Source organism: Bos mutus, chromosome 11 (assembly GCF_027580195.1).
Source record: "Bos mutus isolate GX-2022 chromosome 11, NWIPB_WYAK_1.1, whole genome shotgun sequence".
Taxonomy (NCBI): domain Eukaryota; kingdom Metazoa; phylum Chordata; class Mammalia; order Artiodactyla; family Bovidae; genus Bos; species Bos mutus.
The window spans coordinates 68,952,167-68,975,534 of record NC_091627.1 but is presented as its reverse complement, the minus strand read 5'-3'; the positions used below and the strand labels follow the sequence as shown (position 1 = coordinate 68,975,534).

At 40.7% G+C, this 23,368-nt stretch overlaps 1 protein-coding gene across 4 annotated transcripts in view; it reads right to left on the bottom strand.

Moving 5' to 3' along the window:
- Positions 1-22,119, bottom strand: part of RTN4 (reticulon 4) — a 75,242-nt gene extending 53,123 nt beyond the window's left edge. For 2 of the 4 annotated variants that reach the window (XM_070379564.1, XM_070379566.1), the window contains exon 1: positions 21,286-22,119. In XM_070379564.1, coding sequence (XP_070235665.1) covers positions 21,286-21,865 — 580 coding nt within the window. In that variant the 5' untranslated portion in view covers positions 21,866-22,119. The remainder of the gene's footprint in view (positions 1-21,285) is intronic. The other 2 variants (XM_070379567.1, XM_070379568.1) reach the window with 2 other exon arrangements.
- Between the last annotated feature and the right edge of the window lie 1,249 nt (positions 22,120-23,368).

The window sequence follows — 23,368 nt, the reverse complement described above, 5'->3', positions numbered from 1 at the left end:
CCACATGCCGCAGAGCAACTAAGCCTCTGTGCCACAACGATTGGTCCTGCGCTTTAGAGCCTGAGAGCTACAACCACTGAACCTGCACACTGCAACTAGTGAAGCCCACACGCCTTTGAGCCTGTGCTCCACAAGGGAAGCCAGCAGAGAAACCGGTATGCTGCAACTACAGAGCAGCCCCCACTCACCAAAACTACAGAAAACCTCACACAGCAACAACGACCCAGCACAGCCAAAGTAAATAAATAAATTATTTTAGAAAGAAATAAATGCTTCTTAGATTGGTGGTGAGGTGAAATCCATGACAAGCATTTAGAAGTCTCCTATAACCCAGAACCACAGGCTGGATAGGCCACTCACCCAAACCATTGAGACTCTTTGCCTTATGAGATTTTGTAAAATGTACACATATTCGTGGGCTTCCCCGGTGGCTCAACGGTAAAGGATCTCCTTGCAATGCAGGAGGCGCAGTTTGGTCCCTGGGTTGGGAGGATCCCCTGGAGGAGGGCATGGCAACCCACTTCAGTATTCTTGCCTGGAGAATCCCATGGACAGAGAGCCTGGTGGGCTACAGTCCCTAAGGTCGTAAAGAGTCAGACACGACTGAAGCGACCTAGCACACACACACGCACACATATGCATACACATTTTATTTTTTAACTAATACTTAGCATTTATTTCATGCTTACTGCCAGGCCAAGGACTTTTCATACTTACTTAATCTACACATCAACCCAATGAGAAATATGAGAATTTTTACAGATGACAATCTAGTAGCTTGCTCTAAATTACACAATAGCCTAGATTTAAAATCCATGCTCCTGCTTCAGTGTACACAGTTTTAAAAGATGACTTCTGTAATCTTAAATTGTTTCTCATTTGTAAAATCACGATTTGAAAATTCCTTTCAGCTAAGATAGTGAATTAAAATGTTGTACAAAACTGAGATTTGGGGGTCAAAGGAAAAAAACAAATAATTACACAGCTGCTCCATCTAAATAAAAGGTAGCAAATTCCTAACAAAATGGTTTTTTTCTTCTAGACAATATAGTTAAAAACCAACTAATTCAGAGACAGTCTATGTGGAAAGTGAACTAGAAACCTGTTACGTTAAAATTATAGGGAAAGGAAAATATATCTACAATTGTGCCAAAAATTTAAAGTATTTTTTTTTTCAAAATATATCCTTACTGCTATCCAGAATCACTCTTACAGTAAAAATTATATTTCTGGCACTTGGTCAAGTAAGAAAGTTTACAAACTGGTAGTTGAAATATTCACTAAAAAAAATTTTTTTCAATCCCCATTTGTGAAATGAGATTCAATCCAAAATTAGTCACAAAACAAGTATTCCGTTTCTAAAAGTGCTTAGAGAAAAAAATCCAGAAGAGATCACTAACATTTGGCCCTGAAGAAGAGAGCTGCTCAGACTCTCACTAAGGCCCACTATGAATCATGGGATCAAACTGCCTGGGTCCAAATGCCAGATCCGTTACTTATAAATGTACAACCCTGAGAAAGGTATTACTGAGCCTTTCTGGGCTTCATTTCCTCATATGAAATAAGAAAAGTAATAGTAACTACCTCAAAAAGTTGTGAGAGAAAGAAGGGGAAAAAAGAAACAACTTGCTCTAAGTCACACTGCTAGGATACCAGAGAGCCGGGATTTGAAAAAGGTCTCTCAAGCTCAAGTGCTTTATCTTCTGAGGGATGTATTTATGCACAAATGCAACTGTTATAAATTACATATTCCTAGTTGATCAGCCCCATAAGTTTGAGCTCCTGAAACAAGAAAAATTGTCTCCCAGCAAATACCTTGTAATTATCCAAAATATTTGACTGTTTGCTTCTACTTCACAACGTAACATCTACACTATGTAAAATATTCTATAGATTCAATGTAATCTCTATCAAACTACCAATAGCATTTTTCACAGAAGAACAAAAACATTTCACGGTTTGCATGGAAACACCAAAGACTCCGAAAAGCCAAAGCAATCTTGAGAAAGGAAAACACAGCTGGAGAAATAAACCTTCCTGACTTCAAACTATATTACAAAGCTACAGTCATCAAGACTGTATGTTGTTGACACAAAAACAGAAATATAGCCCAATGGAACAAGATAGAAAGTGGACAGAGAAACCCACATACCTATGGGTACCTTATCTCTGACAAAAGAGGCACGAATATAAAATGGAGAAAAGATAGCTTCTTTAATACGTGGTGCTGGGAAAACTGTACAACGACCTATAAAAGAATAAAACTAGAATAATTCCTAATACCATACACAAAAAAAACACTCAAAATGGATTAAAGACTTAAATGTTAGGCCAGAAACTATAAAGCTCTTAAGAGGAAAACATAGGCAATATATCCCCTGACATAAATCACAGCAAGATCCTCTAAGACCCACCTCCTATAGTAATGGAAATAAAAACAAAAATAAATAAGTTGGGACCTAATTAAACTTAAATGCTTCTGCACAGCAAAGGAAACAATAAACAAGATTAAAAGACAACTCTCAAGATGGGAGAAAATAAGTGCAAATGAAGCAACTGACAAAGGATTAATCTCCAAAATATAAAGACACAAATCCAAAATTAAAAAAGCACAATATAAAAGCTCAATATAAAATCACAATATAAAAGCTCAATATCAGAAAAACAAAAACAGCCCAATCAAAAAATGGGCAGAAGACCTAAACAGACATTTCTCCATAGAAGATATACAGATGGCCAATAAACACATGAAAAGATGCTTAACATCACTCATTGTTGGAGAAATGCATATCAAAACTATAATTAGGTATCACCTCACATCACTCAGAATGCCCATCATCAAAAAAAATCTACAAACAATAAATGCTGGAGGGGATGTGGAGAAAAGAGAACCCTCCTGCACTGTTGGTGGGAATGTAAAATGATACAGCCAATATGGCAAACAGTAGGGACATCCTTTAAAAAACTAGGAATAAATCTATCATATGACCCAACAATCCCACTCTTGAGCATATACTCTGAGAAAACCACAATTCTAAAAGACACACGTACCCTAATGTTCATGGCAGCACTATCTACAATAGCCAGGACATGGAAGCAACCTAGATGTCCATCAACAGACAAACGGATAAAGCAGATGCAGTATATGTGTACAATAGAATATTACTCAGCCATTAAAAAGAACGAATTTGAGTTACTTTTAGTGAGCTGGATGAAGCTACAGCCTATTATATAGAGGGAAGTAAGTCAGAAAGAGAGTAACAAATACCATATATTAACATATATATGCATTGGAGAAGGAAATGGCAGCCCACTCCAGTATTCTTGCCTGGAGAATCCCATGGATGGAGGAGCCTGGTGGGCTACAGCCCATGGGGTCACAAAGAGTTAGACACGACTGAGCAACTTCACTCACTCACTTACCCACCCATTTACATGGAGGCTCTATTCAGCCAGGTTTAAGTCAGTGTTCTACCATAGCAACTACTTTTTAAAGTTAAATCCATAGATAGGCTAAAACCAAGTACATAGCACTAAACTGTAAAACGGGAAATATTTAAAGACAAGAAATATCAACTGTTTCAGAATTAGTCCAGGAAAATATGACTGCATTACTTTAGATGAACAAAGGCAAATATAGAGGTGACCAGGAGGAGTTTGGTTAGAAAGTAACTGAAATAGTAACAAATTGACCTCAGGGGTAATAGATAATTTTTAAAGAACAGTTATTTGTTGACACAATGCTTTGAGTTGAAAAATCTTATGATACACATTAGGTACATTAAAAAAGGAGAGGAGAGATAAGCAAATATGTTCACACCAGCTACAATACTATTTAAGTTGTCTGCTTTTATTATGTGTTATTATATCATGAAATGAACCCATCAACACAACAAAAAGATCACTTACTGAATGGGAAAAGATATTTACAAATGATATATTCCATGATACATTTAGAAAACTAAGATCATGGCATCTGGACCCATTACATCATGGCAAATAGATGGGAAAACAATGGAAACAGTAAGATATTTTAATTGGGGGGGCTCCAAATCACTGCAAATGGTGACTGCAGCCATGAACTTAAAAGATGCTTGCTCCTTGGAAGAAAAGCTATGACCAACCTAGACAGCATATTAAAAAGAAGTGACCTTACTTTGCCAACAAAGGTCCATCTAGTCAAAGCTATGGTTTTTCCTGTAGTCATGTATGGGTGTGAGAATTGGACTATAAAGAAAGCTGTGTACCCCAATGTTCATCGCAGCACTGCTTATAATAGCCAAGACGTGGAAGCAACCTAGATGTCCATCAGCAGATGAATGGATAAGAAAGCTGTGGTACATTACTCAGCCATTAAAAAGAATACATTTGAATCAGTTCTAATGAGGTGGATGAAACTGGAGCCTATTATACAGAGTGAAGTAAGCCAGAAGGAAAAACATAAATACAGTATACTAACGCATATATATGGAATTTAGAAAGATGGTAACAATAACCCGGTGTACGAGACAGCAAAAGAGACACTGATGTATAGAACAGTGTTTTGGACTCTGTGGGAGAGAGAGAGGGTGGGAAGATTTGGGAGAATGGCAATGAAACATGTAAAACATCATGTAGGAAACGAGTTGCCAGTCCAGGCTCGATGCACGATGCTGGATGCTTGGGGCTGGTGCACTGGGACAGCCCAGAGGGATGGTATGGGGAGGGAGGAGGGAGGAGGGTTCGGGATGGGGAACACATGTATACCTGTGGCGGATTCATTTTGATATTTGGCAAAACTAATACAATTATGTAAAGTTTAAAAATAAAATAAAATTAGAAAAAAAAAAAAAGAAAGCTGAGTGCCAAAGAACGGATGCTTTTGAACTGTGGTGTTGGAGAAGACTCTTGAGAGTCCCTTGGACTGCAAGGAGTTCAAACCAGTAAAGGAAATCAGTTCTGAATTTTCTTTGGAAGGACTGATGCCGAAGCTGAAGCTCCAATACTTTGGCCACCTGATACGAAGAACTGACTCATTGGAAAAGACCCTGATACTGGGAAAGACTGAAGGCAGGAGGAGAAGGGGACAACAGAGGATGAGATGGTTGCATGGCATCACCGACTCGATGAGCATGAGTTTGAGCAAGCTCCAGGGGCCGGGGATGGACAGGGAAGCCTGATGTGGTGTGGTCCTTGGGGTCGCAAAGAGTCTGACATGACTGAGCGACTGAACTAAACTGAAATTGATGAGAGGTTAATATCCGAAATATACAAAGAACTCATACAACTCAGCATCAAAAAACAAACAATTCAATTTTTAAAAAATGAGCAGTAAACTGAATAGATATTTTTCCAAAAATGACTAACAACAGATGGCTAACAGGCACATGTAAAGATGCTCACTAATCATCAGGGAAACGCACATTAAAAACCACAATGAGATACAGCCTTACACTTGTCAGAATGGCTATTATCAAAAAGACAACAAATGAGTATTGGTGAGGATGTGGAAAAAAGGTAACCTTTATGCATTATTGGGAATATAAATTGGTATAACCTCTATGGAAAACATTGTGGACACTCACAAAAAATAAATTAGAATTACTATACAAAAAAAAAAAAAAAAACTAGGAATAAATCTATCATATGACCCAACAATCCCACTCTTGAGCATATACTCTGAGAAAACCACAATTCTAAAAGACACACGTACCCTAATGTTCATGGCAGCACTATCTACAATAGCCAGGACACGGAAGCAACCTAGATGTCCATCAACAGACAAACGGATAAAGCAGATGCAGTATATGTGTACAATAGAATATTACTCAGCCATTAAAAAGAAAGAATTTGAGTTACTTTTAGTGAGCTGGATGAAGCTACAGCCTATTATATAGAGGGAAGTAAGTCAGAAAGAGAGTAACAAATACCATATATTAACACATATATGCATTGGAGAAGGAAATGGCAGCCCACTCCAGTACTCTTGCCTGGAGAATCCCAGGGACGGGGGAGCCTGGTGGGCTGCCGTCTATGGGGTCGCACAGAGTCCGACATGACTGAAGCGACTAGCAGCAGCAGCAGCAACACATATATATGGAAACTAGAAAAATGGTCTTCATGAACCTACCTGCAGGGAAGAAATGGAGACACAGATGCAGAAAACGGACTTGTGGACAGAGAGGTGGAAGAAGAGGGTGGGACGAATGGAGAAAGTGGCATCAACACATACACGCTATTGAGTGTAAAACTATGGTGGCGAGTTGCTGTGTGACACTGGGAACCCAGCTTGGGGCCCTGTGATTAACTAGAGAGGTGGGATGAGGGGACGGGGGGTTCAACAGGGAGGAGATATACATGTAATTGTAGCTGATTTGGATTGTTGTATGGCAGAAACCAAGATAATACTGCAAAACAATTTTCCTCCAATTAAAAAATAAATTTAAAAAGGAGTCAAAAATAAAAGAATGACAGATTTTTAAAAAATGAGAAACAAAAAACAAAGAAACCAAAACCTTAGTCATCCAATCTCATTTGTACTATTTGAACAGACAGCCAGAGAAATAATAAATATTAGGGACTTAATTATATCCAAACTAAGTAAAAACATAATGGCATATTGAAAAAACAAAAACAAGTTTTCACTAAATAGGCAAAAGGAATCTAGAACTCATTAAGTCTCTCCCCTACAGCCATCAAAAAGGACAATTCGGTTTATTTTCTTGCTCAAAAGACATTTACGAGCTCCTGGTTATACACTGAATTATACCAAAAATTCTAAGACATATTAAGGCCTGCACTGAAAAAGTGAAAGTGTTAGTCACTCCGTTGTGTTTGACTCTTTGCGGCCCCACAGACTGTAGCCCTGCCAGGCTCCTCTGTCAATGGAATTCTCCAGGCAAGAATACTGGAGTGAGGCGCCATTCCCTTCTCCAAAGGATCTTCCTGAAACTGGGTCTCCTGCATTGTAGGCAGATTCTTTACCATGTGAGCCACCAGGGAACCTCCAATTTAACTGTCCAAACTTACCTCAACATATTATCTACGCCAATCAAACAAACTTCTTCCTGTTCAAACCCATGCTTCCCTCTCATGCTTCCCTCTCATGTTTCCCTCTCATGTTAATATCTGAATATTAACATCCAGTAATGCTCAAATTCACCATATTCAGCCCCAATAACTTTCTAAAATATACTCAACCTTACCTTATTTTTGTTAGTCCTCTGCATTTCTACTTACCAAAGCTCAGAGTACCTTAAAGTAACTTATTCAAAGCATAGTTAATGACAAAGCTAGAAATTTGAAATTTAAACTATAATCAGATATACACTAATTTCCTTATTACCCTCAGTAAAAGGAACAGAATCACTGAATTACTTATAATAACAGTATGAAAGATTTCCAAATGATCTATTCCTCACATAGGCCCTAGTGCTAGATTCTTTTCCTTACCAAAGCCTAAAACTAGAACATAAGTTTAGACTAACTGTCTTAGGACTACAAACTTTGAATGCTAATTACTTCTACCAAACAATAATCAGTGTCAAAATTAAAATTTACTAGAGAGATTTCTTTTAAGTAAATCACTTCTCCGAAAAAGTAAAAATGGCGTTATCAATTTTGAATTTGTTACTGGTAAACTGGAAAAACATATACACTATCCATCTCTGGAGAAGGACATTGCTTTCTTGCCTGGAAAATCCCAAGGACAGAGGAGCCTGGTGGGAGTCCATGGGTCTGCAAAGAGTCGGATGCGACTGAAGCAACTTAGCACGTATTACAATCTCACCAACGTCCACACATTCTTATGCTGACTGTTTCAAAACCAACTGGTCAGTAAAATCATACCTAGCTTATACAACAAGGAAAATAAACTGCATTTTAAAATCATGGAGAAGAACCTCTGCTTCTGGCTATGAGAGTAATTTTATCACACTAACCCTTCCAACATAAACAGCTATAAAACTGGGCAAAATATATGAAGCAACTGTCCTGAGACACTGGACCACAGGCAGCACAGGAGTGTAATTCCTAAGAGGGAAGCACACCAGCCGAGTGCCCTGGCTTTCCGAAGGCACTTTCTGTCAACAGCACGTGGCAGAGCCGCCCCAGGATACCGCACTCTTGCTGGGCAGAGGAAGCTGTTGAGTTGTCTGGAATTTGTGGAGCAGGGTGACATACAAAGGAAAGCTTCAAAGAAAAGGAGCTCCAGAAATCTAGACAGATGTTCCCTTTAAACCTTTAGCTGAATACAATGCTGCACAGACACATCACAAGACTTACCAAGACCCAGCAGACTAATCTATGATCAAGCTGTGAACTGAGTGGATATTCTGGAGGTCAGACTGTGTTGTAAGACCTGACCTAAAAGTGTTGGCCAGTCAGAGTAGAGACAGCTCCTGAACATCCCAGCACAAAAATAAGATTCCAGAAAAGGTACACCTTAAGAATGGGACTACGTAACCCTAAAGTAAGGGGTACTCTAGGACAAGTCAGCAAATACGGCTCATGAGCCAAAGCTGTACTGGAAAAAGCCCATTCGTGTGTCGTTTTGCCTATGGCTACTTCTGCACTGTAAGGGCAAAGAGGAGTAGTTAGATAGAACCTGTATGACTTGCAAGCCTAAAATATTTACTACTCTGCCCTTAAAGAAAAAGTAAATCACTGCTTTAGACCCACACAAATTTTAAAATCAAGACTTGAAAAGATTAAAGTGATTTGTCAGCAACCAACTGTCTGCCAAAATCCAACCATATCCATGACAAGCAGTATAAAATAAAAAAATTACTGGACAAGAAAAGAAGCAAGAAAATATAAGAATAAGAAAAAATAGCCAACGTAAACAAAAAGAAATAGTGTAAATGTTGGATTAATGAATATTAATTGGAAATTAAAATAGCTTTTGTAAAAGACCAACATAATGAGTGAACAGAGAATCTTGACAGAAAAACACAGACTAGAAAAAGAACCAAATGGAAATGCTATAACTGAAAATTACATTAATCTAAAGAAAACTTCACCAGATAAGCTTAAAAGCAGATTGGACAATGGAGATTGGATCAATAAATTTAAACAAAGAGTAACAGAAACTATCCAAACTGAAGCACAGTATGAAAAACAAAAAGCTGTTGGGGGAGGGGGAATAAATGAACAGTCTCAATAACTGGTGAGATAACCAAGCAGTTAGTTCAGTCAGTTCAGTTCAGTCGCTCAGTCGTGTCCGACTCTTTGCGACCCCATGAATCGCAGCACGCCAGGCCTCCCTGTCCATCACCAACTCCCAGAGTTCACTCAGACTCATGTCCATCGAGTCAGTGATGCCATCCAGCCATCTCATCCTTTATCATCCCCTTCTCCTCCTGCCCCCAATCCCTCCCAGCATCCGGGTCTTTTCCAATGAGTCAACTCTTCACATGAGGTGGCCAAAGTATTGGTGTTTCAGCTTTAGCATCACTCCTTCCAATGAACACCCAGGACTGATCTCCTTTAGGATGGACTGGTTGAATCTCCTTGCAGTCCAAGGGACTCTCAAGAGTCTTCTCCACAGTTCAAAAGCATCAATTCTTCGGCGCTCAGCTTTCTTCACAGTCCAACTCTCACATCCATATATGACTACTGGAAAACCCACAGCCTTGACTAGACAGATCTTTGTTGGCAAAGTAACGTCTCGGCTTTTGAATGTGCTATCTAGGTTGGTCATAATTTTCCTTCCAAGGAGTAAGCGTCTTTTAATTTCATGGCTGCAGTCACCATCTGCAGTGATTTTGGAGCCCCAAAAAATAAAGTCTGAGGCTGTTTCCACTGTTTCCCCATGTATTTGCCATGAAGTGATGGGACCAGATGCCATGATCTTCGTTTTCTGAATGTTGAGCTTTAAGCCAACTTTTTTACTCTCCTCTTTCACTTTCATCAAGAGGCTTTTTAGTTCCTCTTCACTTTCTGCCATAAGGGTGATATCATCTGCATATCTGAGGTGATTGATATTTCTCCCAGCAGTCTTGATTAAAGCTTGTGCTTCTTCCAGCCCAGCATTTCTCATGATGTACTCTGCATATAAGTTAAATAAGCAGGGTAACAATATATAGCCTTGATGTACTCCTTTTCCTATTTGGAACCAGTCTGTTGTTCCATGTCCAGTTCTAACTGTTGCTTTCTGACCTGCATACAGGTTTCTCAAGAGGCAGGTCAGCTGGTCTGGTATTCCCATCTCTTTCAGAATTTTCCACAGTTTTTTGTGACTCACACAGTTAAAGTATATGTAAAATGGAGTCCCCCCAAAAGGCAATAATATAGGGGGAAAAATTACGATTATTAATGGCCTAAAATTTGACAATCGTGATAGAAAATACCAGCCACCGAAGCTCAATGAACAAGCAGGATAAACACAAACCACAAAGAGATAACTGTAGAAAACAAAGGGAAAGGGCAGGCAAACAATATTAAGAATGACCTGACTTCTCAATTGGAAACAATGTAACCCAAAAGATAATAGAACATTCTTTAAAATGATGCAGAGAAAGAAAGTGAAAGCCTAGTGAACTGAGTGCAGTCAACCCTTTGTTGTTGTTCAGTCACTAAGTCATGTCAGACTCTTTGTGACCCCAAGGACTGGAGCACGCCAGGCTTCCCTGTCCTTCACCATCTCCCAGAGTTTGCTTAAACTCACTCCCATTGATTTAGTGATGCTATCCAAACCATCTCTTCCTCTGTCACTCCCTTCTCCTGAGCTCCATCTTTTCCCAGCATGAGGTCTTTTCCCAATGAGTCTTTCACATCAGGTGGCCAAAGTACTGGAGCTTCAGCATCAGTCCTTCCAATGAGGATTCAAGGTTGATTTCCTTTAGCATTGACTGGTTTGATCTCCCTGCAGTCCAAAGGACTCTCAAGAGCCTTCTCCAGCACCACAATTTGAAAGCACGAAATCATGGGCGCTCAGTCTTCTTTATGGTCCAATTCTCAGATCCACACGACTGCTGGAAAAACCACAGCTTGGACTATACAGATCCTTGTTGGCAAAGTTATGTCTTTTTAATATGCTGTCTAGGTTTGTCATAGCTTTCCTTCCAAGGAGCAGCTGCAGTCACCATCCTCAGTGATTTTGGACCCCAAGAAAATAAAATTTGTCACTGTTTCCACTTTTTCCCCTTTTATTTGCCATGAAGTGATGGGACCAGATGCCATGATCTTAGCTTTCTGAACAATGAGTTTTTAAGCCAGCTTTTTCACTCTCTTTTACCCTCATCAAGAGGCTCTTTAGTTTCTCTTCACTTTCTGCCATAGAGGGGTTATCATCTGCCTATCTGAGACTGTTGATATCTCTCCCTGCAATCTTGATTCCATGCTGTGATTCATCCAGCCTAGCATTTCACATGATGTACTCTGCACATAAGCTAAATAAGCAAGTGACAATACACAGCCTTGACATACTCCTTTCCCAATTCTAAACCACTAATTCCTTAATTTGCCAGTCTACTCACTAAATTGATAAACCAAAAGTCAGTACTTACAGAAATGGGCAAGTGCAGAGGAACCAAACATTCCAGTCCCCCAACATACTGAACACACGATCAGGTGAGGTCAAACAAAGCAACCCTATGCCATCTCGTTTCAGCTCCCATACAGTAAACAAGTATTCTTTTAGCAGTCTATTCAGTGCCCCACTGTTTACATTTCTATGCTTTTTGTTGGTGATTCTGATGTGGGCCCTAAGCATAGTGCTTAAGTACTATCTCGTGTTCTTAAGAGCAAGAAGATTATGATGTACCTTACAGAGGAAACACATGTTTTAGATAAGGTTCATTCAGACATGAGTTATAGTACTCTTGGCCATGAGTTCAATGTTAATGAGTCTACAATATATATTAAATAATGTGTTTCTTTAAATAGAAACACACCTAAAATAAAGTTATATACTTATCATTAACAAAAACGCCATGAGGTTCACAGGAACCTAACCCTGTATTTCCCCAAGCAACAATGATTCAGTCAGTATCTGCTAATTCAGTACCTTCTGTGATTTTATAGACCATTACAAACAATAAAATTAACTGTATTCTTCAAAAAAAATCCTTCAAAAATAAAGATGACTTAAGATAATAGAGATAAAAGATGAAAACAAAAAATGAAAGATTTCATCACCAAGGAACCAGAACAACAAGGAATGTAAAATGAAGGTCTTCAGAAAGAAGGAAAAAAGATACCATATAGAAACCGAATCTTCATAAAGGAATGAAGAAGGGCAGAAATGGTAAATATATGAGTAGATACAAAATAGTCTCACTTTCTAATTTCCTAAAGAAAAGGTAAATATATGAGTAAATATAAAGTATTCTCATTTCTTTCAAGAATAACTGATTTTTAAAGCTTAAATAACTACAATATAGAGAGAGTTAAAATGACAATGACAATAAAAGCACAAAAGATGGAAGGAATATACAGAAGTACAAAAAAAAAAAAAAAAAAGCAGATGGAACTAAGAGAAAAGAGACTTAAATGAGCTATACTAATAATTACACTGAATATAGTAAACTGCTCCAATTAAAAGGCAGAGATTTTCAGACTAGATGAAAACCCTACTAAATGTCACTTACAGGACACACACTTTAAATATAAAAACACAGAAAGGTTAAAAGTAAAAGGCTGTGAAAGGATATACGATCCAAGTACTTATCCTACAAAATCTAGAATGGCGATATTAATGTCAAGCAAAATAGATTCAAACAAAAAAGGTATTACTTTCAGATTACCAGAGGTAAACAGGAGCATTTGATAATGATAAAAGAGCAATAAGACATATGCTAAATAGATATATAACAACACTAAAGGTTACACAGGAAAGGTGTAATGGAAAATCATGAAGCAAAAACTAAAAGGAGACAAGGACAAATCTACAAACATTATTTAAACATGTTAACACTCAACTCTCAGTTAACTGATAGACTAGACACACATGCACACACACACATTCTACACAAGGATACTGATGGTTTAGACAACACCCCAATAAACTGACTTCATTATAGTGCACTACAACCAATAACAGAATATACATTCTGCTCAAGTATGCATGGAACATACACCAAGAGAAACCATTTCCTGGTCTACAAAGTAAATCTCAATACATTTAAAAGGACTGAAAGCATGCAGTACAGGTTCTCTGACCACATGAATTAAGCTGAAATCAATAAAACAGAAAAATTCTGGAAAACCCCTCAAATGTCTAGAAATTAAACACACAATTCTAAATAGCTGATGGATCAAAGAATTATCACAGGAAAAATTAAACAGTAATTTAAATCAAATGATAATGGAAATCTGCAGAATACAGCTAAAGTAATGCTTAGAGAGAAGTTTATAGCTCTAAATGCTCTTAAAAAAAGGGTTAAAGTTTAAAGCTTCCACCAAAGGAAACTAGGAAAACAGCAAGTAAATCCAAATAAACAATAGAAAATAAATAAAATAACATCAGAAACCAATGATACAGGAAACATGCAAACTCAAGAGAAAAGTCAATGAAACCAAAAGTTGGTTTGTTGAAAAGATTAATAGAAGTGATAATCCCTAAAATGATTAAGAAAAAGAGAGGAAAACACATATTGGAAATAAAAGAGGGACTAGCTCTATAACTTCTAAAAAGGTAAGAGGTTACACAAACAAGTCTATGCCAATAAATTAGACAACTTAGGTTGAGTGGACAAATTCCTTGATGTTCCCTCATAAAGATGAAATAATGAAGTTCCTTGCAAAGCATACATTTCCAAAACTGACACAAGCTGAAACAGAAAATCTGAATAGCCCTATATCACATTAGCATAGTATACCTATAATTTGAAACCTCCACACAGAGAACTCCAAGGCCAGACAGCTTCACTGTGTGCGTGTTCTCAGTCGCTTCAGCTGTGATTCTTGCCACCCTACGGACTTTAGCCTGCCAGGCTTCTCTTTGTGGGATTCTCCAGACAAGAATACTAGAGTGGGTTGCCATTTCCTCCTCCTGGGGATCTTCCCAGCCCAGGGATCTCTTGCATTGCAAGTGGATTCTTTACCCACTTATCCACCTAGGAAGCCCCAACACTAATAAATTCTATCAACACTGAAGGATGCTTACACAAACTTTTTCAGTATATTAAGAGGAAGCACTTCCCAAAATGTTTCATAGATTTATGCACTAATACCAAAACCAGACAGAATTATTACAAGAAAATATAAAATACCGAAAAATAAGGACTTCCCTGGTGGTCCAGTGGCTAAGACTACAAGCTCCCAATGAACCCCCAGGGGCATGGGTTTGATCCCTGGTCAGGGAATCAGATTCCACAGGCTGCAACTAAAGATTCTGCATGCTGCAACAAAGACCCAGCTCAGCCGAATCAACTAGTCAGTCAAAAAAAAAAAAAAAAACCCACACACAATGAAAAAAAAGAAACAAAGCTATTTTTAAAAAAATAGAGAAAAATATTCCTTACACAAGGCATGCAAAATTGTTAGCAAAATATCAGCAAATTGAATTCAGAACTTCGCAGAAGAATAAAACTCTCAATTTAATAATGATGTTAATTAGTTGAGACTGAGAAGTTCTAAAGACTGTGAAAGGGACTTACATGATAGGTTTAGGTGTATTTAATAAACTCCCTTAGAACAAAGATGAACAGAATTTTAAACAAGTAAATTCCCTCTGAGACCAAAGACTCCAGCAGATTTAAAAAAATTGTTCATGCTTTAGGTCAGCTTCACCTAGGGCTGTCAGTATACTAAGATAAATAAATTTAATAGTGGTGCCTTTCAATTAGTGAAGTTTATAAGTCAATCTATAAAGTTCAGGAGGGGAATAAAATGAGTTTTTTTTTTTCTCTTTTCACAAAAGCAGCTGACAGGTTTGTAAATATATGATTGTTCCTACAGTAAAACCACAGGAGTCCTCTGCTTTTAAGACAGCAGAAAATACTTCACAGGAAGGGGCTTGTATTCTTTCCTTATCTGCCACATGTACCTCTCATAACTACAGTCTCTACTCATCTTCAAGTCTCCATACTCAGCCCTACACCTGGTTTTAAAAAGGAGTATGCTAACTTCATTGGAGAAAGCAATGGCAACCCACTCCAGTACTCTTGCCTGGAAAATCCTGTGGACGGAGGAGCCTGGTGGGCTGCTGTCTATGGGGTCGCACAGAGTCAGAAACGACTGAGCGACTTCACTTTCACTTTCACGCACTGGAGAAGAAAATGGCAACCCACTCCAGTGTTCTTGCCTGGAGAATCCCAGGGACGGGGGAGCCTGGTGGGCTGCCGTCTATGGGGTCGCACAGAATCGGACACGACTGAAGCGACTTAGCAGCATGCTAACTTCATTGGAGAAGGAAATGGCAACCTACTCCAGTGTTCTTGCCTGGAGAATCCCGGGGACAGCAGAGCCTGGTGGGAGGCCGTCTATGGGGTAGAACAGAGTCGGACATGACTGAAGCGACTTAGCAGCAGCAGGAGCAGCAACATGCTAACTTTCCTTAATCTTGAACTCCCAAGAAACCACCAGTATGACCAGCCTACTGCCAAATCTGTTTGAAGAAAACTTTATAAGCCTTCTTCATCTATCGTAATAAGAACAAGACATTAAAGAAGTAATTTTTAGACAGCCAAATAAGGATTCAGAGACTGCTGAAAAGATAATCCAATCTTTAGCAGCTACAGCTCCTACTACAGGAGTAGGAGTAACACCTACTGTACTACTGTTTGGCATTATCCACCAACATTTTCAATGCTTTACCCTTTGAATCAGTAATTCCACTTATGTGAATTTATTCTACAACACATAACAGCATGTATTTGCATAGAAGTATATAAAAGGTGTTCACCACAATGTTACTTATAACAGAAAAAGCTGAAAAATAACCTAATTAACTATCAATAAGAGACTGCTTAAATAAAAAAGTACATCCATATACCTTGCATTTTTAAATAGATCACTGCTTTAATTCATAGGACTTGGGATTTTTTTTTTTTCCTTTCTGGCCAAACCACAATGAGGAACGTCCCTGATCAGGGACTGAACATGTGCCCCCGCAGTAGCAGCACAGTCTTAACCACTGGACAACCAGGAAAGTACCAAGACTTGGGACTTTTGAGAGAAAATATTTCAGTACTTCTAAAGTCACACAAAATACAGATCAGGATTCATCTATAATATTAGTTCAACAAATACCTGACTGCCTATGCCACATCTAAAGGATTGCGCTCAGCAATGGAGAGAGAGTGCATGTGGTCCTTTCCCTCAAGGTAAAAAGGTAATACAGTCCCTTTCCTCAAGGAGCATATAATCTGGGGAACAGAAATGAGTGAACATACCATTCCCATATATATGGTATGGTGAGGTAAGAACAGAATGTTATGGGAATGCATGAGTAAAGTGATTTAAAAATTAAAAATCACCATTCCAAGAAACAAAAAAAATCATTAGTTTAAATGTGAAATTATCAATTCCTCCTTTAGAGCTGAAAGAATGATGAGGCCTTCAGTCTGAGAAAACTCTAGCATCAGTAGAGCTGGGTCCTCCCACAGTGCATGCCTATGTCCTACACTAGCTAGCCACAAAGGTCACACTCACCCACTTCAACACTGGTGATGAATTACGGTTCTGCTCTTACAGTTCCCATCCCTGGGGCTGTCACCCCCAGAGCAATCTTCTAGGGTCTGTATTTAGAAACAGGAATAAAAATTCTCAAAGAATACACTATAAGAACAGTGTGTCTACCAACATTTGCTTCTACTTCGAGGTCCCAGGGAAAAAAATCAAGAAATATCATCCATTTGGTTGGTACTTTTATCCTGGGCTAGCAAAGGACCTTTAAAATGTGCCATTTAAATTGGGGCTTTGCAACAGCAGTGTTTCAAATACTCTGTTTTTAAGTATATTATGAAATAACTACACATGATACAGAGCTAATTATTAGACAATAGGTGTGTGTGTGCTAAGTCACGAGTCATGTCGGACTCTTTGCCACCCTATTGTAGCCTGCCAGGCTCCTCTGTCCATGGGATTCTTCAGGTAAGAATAATGGAGTGGGTTGTCATGCCCTCCTCCAAGGGATCTTTCCAACCCAGGGATCAAACCTGAGTCTCTCATGTCTCCTGCAATAGCAAGTGGTCCTCTACCACTAGCACCACCTGGGAAGCAAGCACACATAGATAACATAGTAATCCTCCAGGTTTACAGAAAGAGAGTGTTAAGATAGCATGTTTCTAAATGTTATTTCACATAATTAGATATTTATTAAAGATTCAATATAACTTCATCACTTCATTTTAAAAAGGATTTGAGGAAGCTTGTTAGTTACTAAAAAGAACTATAAATTTGACCTTGAGCTTCCTAGGAACCAATCTGAAAAGTAATTCACTTTATCCATAAGTCGGACATGACTTAGCAACTAAACAACAACAAGCACAGCACCTGTTCCCAACTTTTATTCCTCGTCAGAACATTAGAAATGGTTAACAAAAGAATTATTCAGAACCTCTACACCCATCAGTTTCATTCCTTGTTAACATTTTCTAGATAAAAATGAAGAAGGGAGGATGGGAAATGGATTTTGACATAACATCTCTTTCTTTGGTGACAACTACTTCCTGGGAATGTCACATCACTGTTTACTTGAACTTTATGTTAAAGACTAATATTTAAACTATATAAACTATAACCACTCAGAATCTTTTAACACTTCTATCATGTGCTTCAATACTGATATAATAATAAATGACTGTAAAAATGACTAATAACTTTCAATCCTTAAGCCATATAATGAGCAATATTATACTATACTTATGAGCAATATCCAATTCTATACAAATTTCCATTTCAAAAACTTTTGATAGTCTCAAATTTAAAAACCAACATTATATTATTTGTATCCATGGCAGTTCTCTTTCATAAAACTTCTTCTTAACCTAACTATAAAAACAGAGACTCAGAGCCAAAAAACTCATCCTTCCTAAAGTTTTATATTCCTCCCTATATTCCATTTCCACTAAATGAACTAGTTCAGGCTCTACTCACCTCTCTCAGAACTACTGTGAAAGATTTCTAAATAGTTTCCATTTTTTCTTTCCAACCTATCTTGAAAATTGCCACCAATTCACTTTTCTAACAATGCTTTCATTATTCCATGCCTCAGTTCAATAATTCTTGATGGCTTCCCAATGCTGAAAGCAGTAATTCAGGAAAAGGACGATAAATAAGGAAATAACATCATATTTTGGAAACAACAATGAAAACACTTTTTGCCTCATAATTTAAATTGCCAAGTGCAAGGGCAACTGTGGATGGCAGAACATGAATAAAAGCAGGATGATAAAACCCTAAATCCTTAACTTGGCATTCGACACCCTTCAAAATCCAGATCTACTGCACATTTTACTGGCTTAAAAAACATGTCCAGAGATCAGCTCAACGCCATCCTTAATGAATGGTTTGCATCTCTCAACTCAAATTTCTATCCAGTTTCCCTTGCATGTTCTCAAAGCCTAGGTTAAACAACCACCATTTTAACCTGAAGCCAATGTTTCCCCATGAAAAACAGTCAGCAGGGGAAAGACTTCAGTCATTCAGCATGGGGATGCTCCAAGTACTGATACAACAACAAACAGCAAAATTACAATTTCTCAAATAAGGGAAATCAGCACTTACTCAAGAAGAGGTGAAACAACAATATGCAATACACAAGTGTCAGGGATCTACCATATGCAATAACATAAACCGTCCTCCAGTCAGACTGATCTAGGTTTCTAACTATGCTCTGCACATTTCTCACCTCTTTGTCTTTACTCACATCCATCCTTTTAGTTTCTCTCAATCTTCAAAACTGTATTTCTGCTCCAAAACCCCAATATAATTAAGGAGCACATTTCTAAACTGAACAATCTTTCAAAAAGCGAAATTTTTTACCATGGCCTATTAGAGACCTCAAATGACCTAAGTGTAGTCTACCACCCACCCTCACCTTAACACCCACCACTCTCTCCTTAGCTTTCTCATTAGTCTTCTTACTAGCTTCTCAAACATACGTTACTGCATCAGGGCTTTTGCCTCCCAGGAGCTTCTTGGAAATTTTTTTATATCTGCAGCTTAAATCTTACCTCCTCAGAAAGGGCTTTCTCTGCGCCACCCTATCTAAAAAGGTTCCCACACATCTCAATAATTTTCCACATCATCATCCGTCCTATGCTGCTCATAACACTTAACACTAGTCTCAGTTCCTTAATCAGGTGTTTATTATCTGCACTCCTCTCACGGGGAACACATCTGTCTTGCTGATTGCTCTATCTTCCCAGCCTAGAATAGTGCCTCTTTGTAGGTAATCAATAACCAGCTGCAGCAAAGAACTGTTAAGAAAGCCAGACTCAGTGACATGGTAACTATCTGACCATAATCACAATGTTCCTTTATGTCCTAAAGGAACTAAAATTTCTAGATAGGTAACATCAATACAGAATTAGGGAGCCATGTAAAGATAGAATTGCTAAGTGACGCAATATTCTCTCTCCTTTGTCTTCCAAAGTTAGTATTCCTAAAGTCAAAATACAGAAAGAATGCTGTCACCTCCTGACTCTCCAAGGTTCAAAGAACAGAACTCTTTTCTTTCCACATAGGAATACAATATGAAAAATCAGTTTGCTTTTCTTAATCATTAAATTTATCACTTGTAAATTTCTTATTACTTGATATTTTCCCACCTCACTTTAGTTTCTCGAAAATGTGTTTTTACTCATAAAAAGGAAAACTTGAGTTACTTCTCACATTCTAATTATCTGTAGTGGAGTAATTAATGTTTTGAGTAATGCTCTGGGGTATGTCAATATCACTATTGACTTATTTTCTTCCTTGTGGTGCAAGAGTGAGCTGAAGAAAAAAAAAATTCTTCCATGATCTCCCACTGAGTATCTTTTTCTGGAAAAACCACCGTTTCTAAAATCCTACAAGGCTATGACAATTTCTCACCAGGCTGTTACACTACCTGATTCTTGATCCTGGCCTTTTTACACATAAAGGTCCTTCTACTAGTGGGACGCTTTCTGTCCCCAAACTAACAAGCTACTTGTTAATAATTAACGTGTCTAATAGGATGAATTCTCAACCTGTAACAAACTTTTTTCTCTTCCAGAATAAACAATCTCCCAAAATGAAAAGGATAATAAAACAATCCTTCCTAAAGTAGTAATAACAAACAATCAGGTGCTGGTAAATGAAAAGATTTGAAAACTATTTACAGACAATGCAAATCTGTCTCTGCAGCCCTAAAATATATTACTTCTACGAAACAGTATTTCTAACCAACAGATGAAAACGTCTGTCTCAAAACATTTCTTAAGTCCCATGGTAAATCTGCCACAATTTCAACTGTCCCCTTCCCGCCAGGGAATCCACAGGTTTCCCCTTCTTTGGGAATGTCAACCATTTTGCCTTCTCCTTTTATCTCTACTATTCAATTACGATGCATTAAGAGGCTAAACCTGTGCATCCTAACAGCTATTCCCCTCCTTCTGCGGCAGAGCTCCCGGCAGAACTGCGCCCCCCTGGAACACGGTGCCCAGGTCCCATTTCCCCGGCTCCGTTAGGCTGGTGGTAAATAGCCACATCACAACCCGAGTCAACTGGGCGGTGGCAGGACCTCGCCGAAACTCCGCTCCCCAATTCTCCACGCGTCACACCACTGGAGGCGCTCTCCCTTCACTGCAGTCAGGTCAATGTGGACGTTTCCCACTGGACCGGCTCCCCACGAGCGCGGGGCCGGGGCGGGGTAGATGAAGAGCATGGAGCCACTCAAGCCAAGGAAGGGGTGAGGAGAGGGGCCAGGGCTGAATGCGGGCAAAGACCAGCAAGAAACTGCGTCTTTTCCCCAGGAGCAACCTAGTCGGGCAGACAAAAGATTAGGGCGCCAAGGCCTTCCATCCTCACCCCGGAACCAAGGCAGCCCGATGAATCCACACCCCTAGTTCCCTCCTTACAGACCCAGTTCCTGCAAGAGATGGGTTCCTAACTTCCCCGACCCGGTGGAATGGAGAGCAGACAGAACAACCCGGGAGCGGTCGGGGCGCACGTGCTCCCCGATACCCAGACGGACAATAAAGAGTAAGCCCGGGCTTCCTCTGCCGCCCCACCCTGCTCCCCACGGCTCCCACCAGCGGGGGCGCCTTCGCCCAAAGATCTGCAGACAAAGCCCCCTCCGGATGGAGAGAAGGGCAGGGTCCAGGCTTTAGGGGCTGCGCACAAAAGAGGGAGGGGCAAGAGGGGCGGCGGCGAGGCGGAGGGCGCGGCACTCACCCACTGAGCCCGAGGAGCCCCTGCGTTTGGGTGCGGCCGGCGTGGAGGGGGGCGCGGCGGGGGCTGGGACAACCGAGGTCCACGAGGGCTCGGCCTCAGGGCTCACGTCGGCCGGTGGAGGAGGGGGAGGCCGGGCCGGAGGCTCCTCGTCTTCAAAGAGCTTGGAGGGCGAGTCTGCTGTAATGGAGGGTGGGGAGGGCGCGGGCACCGACGACGACACGGGGCTCGGGTCCCAGGACGGCTGCCGCTCCGGAGCGGCGAGGGGCGCGGCCGGCAGGGGCCCCCTGGGCGCCGGGGGCACGAAATCATTGCCGAAGTCCACCAGGGGCGCGCTAGCCGGGGTGGCGGCGGTGGCGGCGGCGGCGGCGGCCACCGGGGCCGCCGACAGCGCGGCGGCGGGCTTCCTCTCTAGCACCTCCAGCTCCTCCAGGTCTTCGTCCTCGTCCTCGTCTTCCTCCTCCTCCTCCTCTTCCTCTTCGTCCTCGGGCTCCTTCACGAACTGGTACTTGAATGCGGGCTGAGGCCGAGGTGGGCTGTCCGAGGACGAGGAGACCAGAGGCGACTGGTCCATGTCTTCCATGGCTGGCAGGTCAGAGGTGATGCTGCAGCTGCTGCCTCCGCGGGAGAAGCTTCTCAGAGCCGCGGGCGGTTGTGGGGGGTGGGGAGGACTGAGAGGGGCAGGGCCCAACGAGCCGAGGGACCTGCAGTGGCGACAGCTCCCGGAACAATGAGACTGCTCCTCCAGCCTCCGCGCCCGTGATGCGCCACCCGCCCCGTCCCCAGTTGCCGCCGCCGCCGCCCAGATGAGAAAAGGAGAGAGGCCAGCCGACGCTCCGCCCAGTTTGGCGTGACACCCTCCCAGCCAGGGAGAAGGAGGCACTAACGCGGGAGGGAGAGAGCCAATCGGCGAAGAAATAGAGTTGACGGGCAACCAATCGGCCCAATAGAAAAGGAAAAAGACGAAAGTGGGTGGGTCTCACTGCACTTCCTCTGTCTTACCGGCCAGGGTGGGTTCGATGGGCGGGCTTTGGAGCTGGGAACCCCACCGACTGCCTAGGGTAGTTGCGGGTCCAGCTGGGGTCTTGGTCTTGGCCTCGGAGAAGCTGGAGTCTGTGTGTTTACAGCACTGAGGAAACGAACCGGCTCCCTCCCACGCCAGAGGGGTCGGAGACGTTCCTGGCACGCCACCGGAAGGGCGTTATCTTGGAGACTGGGAGTGGAAACTTTCCTCCCAGGGAAGGAAAAAACCCAGAGCGCAGAAAGGTTCTGAATAACGGAACTGTGGAGTAGGCCCTAAGGATTGAAGCAAACGTTAAATTTCAGATTTCGAAATAAAAATTTGTTTTCTTTCAAACCTAAATTCCCAAACCACCTTATCACCTTAAGGTGGTGAGGTACTACCATCACCACCTTAAAAGAAAAAATAATATTTTTTACAGGTTTAAAGTCACTCCCAGTCTTAACTGCAGACCCTGGATGAGGTAGGCAAAACAACTAGGCTAGACGATATAGGGACGGACTGGAACAGACCATTTGATGAAAGTCTGTACTTCTTCAAAGAGGGCTTTGGGATCTGCCCGCTGCAGGACTTAATTGGTAGAAGGATGAGTCACCCAAAAGAGGGAAGGGAGAGAGGAAAGTGGAAAGAGAAGGATGCCTTGGAAGGCAAATTTGATTCACATTGTATTTCAGTCACCTTAGGCCCATGAGTCAACATTCTGGATGATTCAGGCTTTCTGGGAGTCAGGATACGTACAAACTCATTTCTTTGATATGTCAAAATGAGTATAATCCCCATTCGACTCTTTCCAGAACTGGAGAGTTTAAAGTGATTGCAGAACATTTTAGGTACCAGCATCCAGAGGTTTAGAGAGTCCTTTTTGTCTTTCTGATGTACTGAATACCTTCCAAAAATATCCCCTTCCTGTCTATTCTAGAGGCCCTGGAGAGAGGAGGATAGCTTGCTTTCAAGTTGCTCTCAGTCTAGGCCTGCACTATTCAAGTCCTTAGTCACTGGCTACTCCTGGCTGCTGAGCACTTGAAATATGAGTCGTTTGAAATGAGATGTGCTGTAAGATTGAAA